Below are 4,365 nucleotides of genomic sequence, written 5' to 3'. Positions count from 1 at the left end.
TGTATTATCAACTAAAACAACAAATAGCACGAAAATATGAATATGGAGACGGAATTCTTCGGATATAATTGAATTATGGGCTAAGGTAAACAACCGGGTAATTGAAATTAATAGTAAACAACTGCAAATCAGTGAATAAGCTAGACTTTAGTGGGAGTAAACTTTCTCTCGAACAATTTACCTCGAATAAAATTGGTTTCTCTCGAACACCAATAAGCAGTAATGAAACACAATCTTCTCTTTAGTCCATTTACTCTCTCGAGCTGAATGTGTGGAAAAGGGGTTAGGATTCAGTCTCTTGAGGTGAACCCATGACAACCCAATACCCACAGACCATCAATTCAGTAATTTTGGTTTTAAAACCTCTCTCTTTTGCAAGCCAAAAACTCGAAGTTAAGATTGTATGTGCAACTACAACCCATTAAATTCAACCACAATTACTGAACGAAATCACTTTGAAACAACAAATAAACTATCAATTAGCAATACCTAGCAGTTCAATCAACCCATAATGACATAATCACACCCCAAGAATTGGGATTTTAGCTAGACATAGTAAAGAGGGAAAAATCGTTACCAAGTTGTGTTTCCATCAACTGAGTAGGATTGATATAGTCTTTACAAAGGTTAAGATGAAGAATCTTAAACACCCACTTCTAATTTATCAGAAATGGAAATCTTCAAATCTTCAAAGCTAAGGAAATATTGTCTCTCTATTCAGTTCTAAGCTCTAAACTTCAAAAACTGAATAATAATATGATTCCTTACAAAATTAGATACTACGCTAAATTTTTTAAAGAAGTACTTATAGTTGTCAAAAAGTGTGCTGTGGAGGTTTAGTCGGCGTAGTTAGTCGGGATCGTCAATTGAATCAGTGATTCACCCTTTGGTTATTTTCATCGCCATTTTGCTTTTGCCTTCAACATTTTCAAGTTCTGTAACTTTGGGCGATATGGCACTATATCGCGGAACTGTTCAGCGACACGCCGACTACTCTTTTCTATCGTCGATTAGATTTTCTCCTTCAGGGCTTGGCACTCTAGAACACTAGGCGAGACCTTGGCCGTTCGGCAACTCGCCTAATGGGTTAGGCAATCCTCAGGCCTTCTTTCCTTCGTTCTTTCAGCTGCCTTGTTCCTTTTTTCTCAATAGTGTCCATGCTTTGTTCCTCAATCCAAATACCTGAAATTCAGGAATTTACATCAGTTATTGGCACAAAATATGCATTTGAGGACACTAAATCTATTAAAATAAAGCCCTAACTAAGTCCAAATTGTGGACTCATCAACACCCCCAACTTACAGTTTTGCTTCTCCTCAACTAAAACTAAAGTTCAGTAGTTCAAAAAGAATGTCTCAAATAGTGCTACACAAGACTCAATCATGAATGCACAAAAAAAGACTCAACTCACTCATGCAAGGATCAAATGTGGTCTCAAAGTTTCAAGTTTTGACTCAACATTATCAAAGAATATCAAGCTCACAATACTTGCTTCAAATGCAAGTTCACGCTCAACAAAGGCAATCAAATTCCCTCACACAAAGAATGATTTCATATTCACACACAATGGTTCACAATTTAAGGCTCTGGAATCAAATGCAACGCTCACACTAACAAAGATGAACACAATGAATGATTTCACCCATAGGTTTGACCGTATTTTACAATCGACACTTGCATTAGCTCACTCAAGATAAAAAAGGTCTTTTCAAGGCTTGTAACGAGGTTGAGCGCAAAGGTATGGTCATTTAGGGTCAATGGCTATAGTTCTCATGAAATGTGGTGTGAACAACACTCCCTTTCCCTTTCTTCATCATTTTTCATTCGTGCTTACAAGTCATCCCATTATTCACTTTCCATGGACTGTTGGAAACCCCATATCTTTTTGCATTTTCACAACTTTATTCCGCAATATTTTCTTTCTTTTTCTTTTTCATTCTTTACTTTTTTTTCATTCATTTTTTTTTGTATGGAGGGGTTCCATTTTTCTCAAAACCATGGGTCAAAGGGGGATTTCTTCCACTTCATGATTTACCGTCTCTTTTAACCACACCCCAACCTAGGCTTTTGGCCTAAGTTGGGTATTCAAACTAACCACAATTCATGAGGATTATGGGTAATGGATAAAGAAAGGTCACAATTTCATCAAGTTTCTTCCAAGAATAGGTCAAGGCTCAAGAGGTGTTCAAGCAAGGGTCACACACTCACAAGGTAGGCCACAAAAGAGTTATATGTCAAATTGTTTCAAACTCTTCAAAGTTGTCTAAGATCATATCAAGAGATTGCATCACTTAGTCAACCGGACTAATGGGGACAAATTCTAGGTGTCATTATGCATGGTTCACAATAAGTTCATCACACAAGGCATTGACACCAACGACAAACAAGACTCCACACTTTCGCTAATGTGCAATGTTCATTACAAGAGACTCAATTTGATACTTGGCAAGTCAAAACGAGATGTAAAAAGTTCACATATTGCGTATGCAACTTCATTTGGCCTCATCACAGCCGCATATTCATGTTTGTTCGATTGAGAGCACTATTCAAGTCAACGATATTGATGAAAACCGATACTCAAATTTGCAAAAGAACAACCACATTCAACACAAAGAAGAGGTGGAATTTTTTTTCAGGAGGGTCAAAAATTCATTTGCAATTAAAAACACGGAGCCACAAGCTCAAACATAGCACAATAAGCGGTGCACAACACAATTTCAGCTCAAAACCCAATATATATAATCAAAAACCAATATTCACAAAAGGTTACACAAAATGTGGGCCTCACCCCACCACCAATAAAGTCATTTGACCTCAAATGCAAACAAAAATATCCAACTATTAAAATAAAGTAAGATAGAGAGGGAGGTAAAGAGGGGGTCCTGTCTATACAGTCGCTCCATCTGTGTGGGCATCAGTGCCTGGTGCATCACTATGGTCTTGGGCCTCAGTACCCGGAGTCACCTTAGAAGGAATAGTAGTACCAGACCCACTAGGAGTTGCCATAGAATTCTCGGTCAGTGATGTCTGGATCACCGACTGGATGATCGTCTCCTCAAGATCCTACAAGTCTTCATATATGCTCTCCTCCTGTCTCTCTATCTTGTCCTCGTCGGTCTTAGCATCCGACTCATCAACTGCTGCCTCATCCCTCTGTACATCTCCGGTGGTAGTCAGAGGAATCTCTGAAGTCTCAGGAGACACCAAATCATCTGCAGCCTCAAGTAATGAAGTGAAGTCGGTAGACTTCAGATAGTCTACGTCCTTCCTCAAGTCTGCTACCTTGGTTTCAAAAGCTGTAACCTTAGAGGTCTCCCCCTTCCCGCTATCACAAGCCTCGACTCTCATGGTAAAAGTGTCAATAGAAGTCTGAAGGGGGGTCAATGAAGCTAAAATCCCAGCCTCAATCATAAACTGTACATCCCTTTCAAGTCTGGTAGCCCTCACGTCAGCTGAATCGGCTAGATGCCCTATTTTCATAATCATCGCCTGAGTAATCTTGGTCTGCTAGGAGGAAGTAGATGTGCCTGGAGCATGTGAAGAAGAGGTAGGGGAAGAAGTACTTGAAGTCCCAGAGGCCAGAGTAGGCAAATATGCCTCTTGAGGTATAGAATCAACATCAACCTTTGGAGAAGTATCTGCGGGAGCTACTCTCTTCCTATCAGCCTCCTCACAAGTATACTCGACCTCAATGCACCAGATGTCAGTGGAGGAAGATGGGGTAACCTCAATATCTCTCGTATGATCCTGAGGCACTCCAGCATGCCGACATAATTCAGTGATCAGGACTGGGAATGGCAAGGAGGTCTGCCTCTGCTTGGCCCACATGGAAATCTCCTACTCAATAAGGAGTCACATGTCGATGTTCCTCCGGGATATGATAAACCCAAGGAAGCCGCCTTAGGATGGTGGAGGACAGACTCGTTCTGGGATGGCATAATGGTGCTGCTGATAAAACTAAAGCACAATCGGGCAACAACACTCAAGTCCTTCTTCTTAGTAGGGGCTCCTGCCTCGATCTACCTCGGGGTGGTATCGGAAATCAAAGGTGCGAACCAACCCTTCAAATAATCTAAGGACTGAGCAACATGCAATCCTTCATAATAGTGCGTAGAGTATAGAGCTCTACCCAGTACAATCTTTATGTACTAACTATTGCACCAAACTTTCTTTCCTTGTACCATGATAGACTTCACCGGTCTAACCTCGCTCTCCTTTTTCTTGTTCATCGGGACCAAGTCACCATAGGCTGTATAGAACTCCCAGATCCATGAAGGAATGTGGGGGCCTCGGGGCCTGGTAAACTGATCAAACCTATGGTAGTGGAGGGTGTCCCTCACATTTGAGTACTTTCCTTCCATGTCT

At 40.7% G+C, this 4,365-nt stretch overlaps 1 protein-coding gene across 1 annotated transcript; it reads right to left on the bottom strand.

Annotated features, from left to right (window-relative positions):
- Positions 1-3,063: 3,063 nt before the first annotated feature.
- Positions 3,064-3,486, bottom strand: LOC125855914 (uncharacterized). Its single transcript, XM_049535564.1, has one exon. The coding sequence runs from the start codon at positions 3,484-3,486 to the stop codon at positions 3,064-3,066; it is 423 nt and encodes a 140-aa protein (XP_049391521.1).
- Between the last annotated feature and the right edge of the window lie 879 nt (positions 3,487-4,365).

Source organism: Solanum stenotomum, chromosome 2 (genome assembly GCF_019186545.1).
Source record: "Solanum stenotomum isolate F172 chromosome 2, ASM1918654v1, whole genome shotgun sequence".
NCBI classification, from domain to species: domain Eukaryota; kingdom Viridiplantae; phylum Streptophyta; class Magnoliopsida; order Solanales; family Solanaceae; genus Solanum; species Solanum stenotomum.
The sequence above is the reverse complement of the archived record's forward strand: the minus strand, read 5'-3'. Positions and strand labels throughout refer to the sequence as shown.

Bases quoted from the DNA above. Each gene is read 5' to 3' on its own strand.
- LOC125855914 (XM_049535564.1), bottom strand. From the start codon at position 3,486: ATGATTATGAAAATAGGGCATCTAGCCGATTCAGCTGACGTGAGGGCT.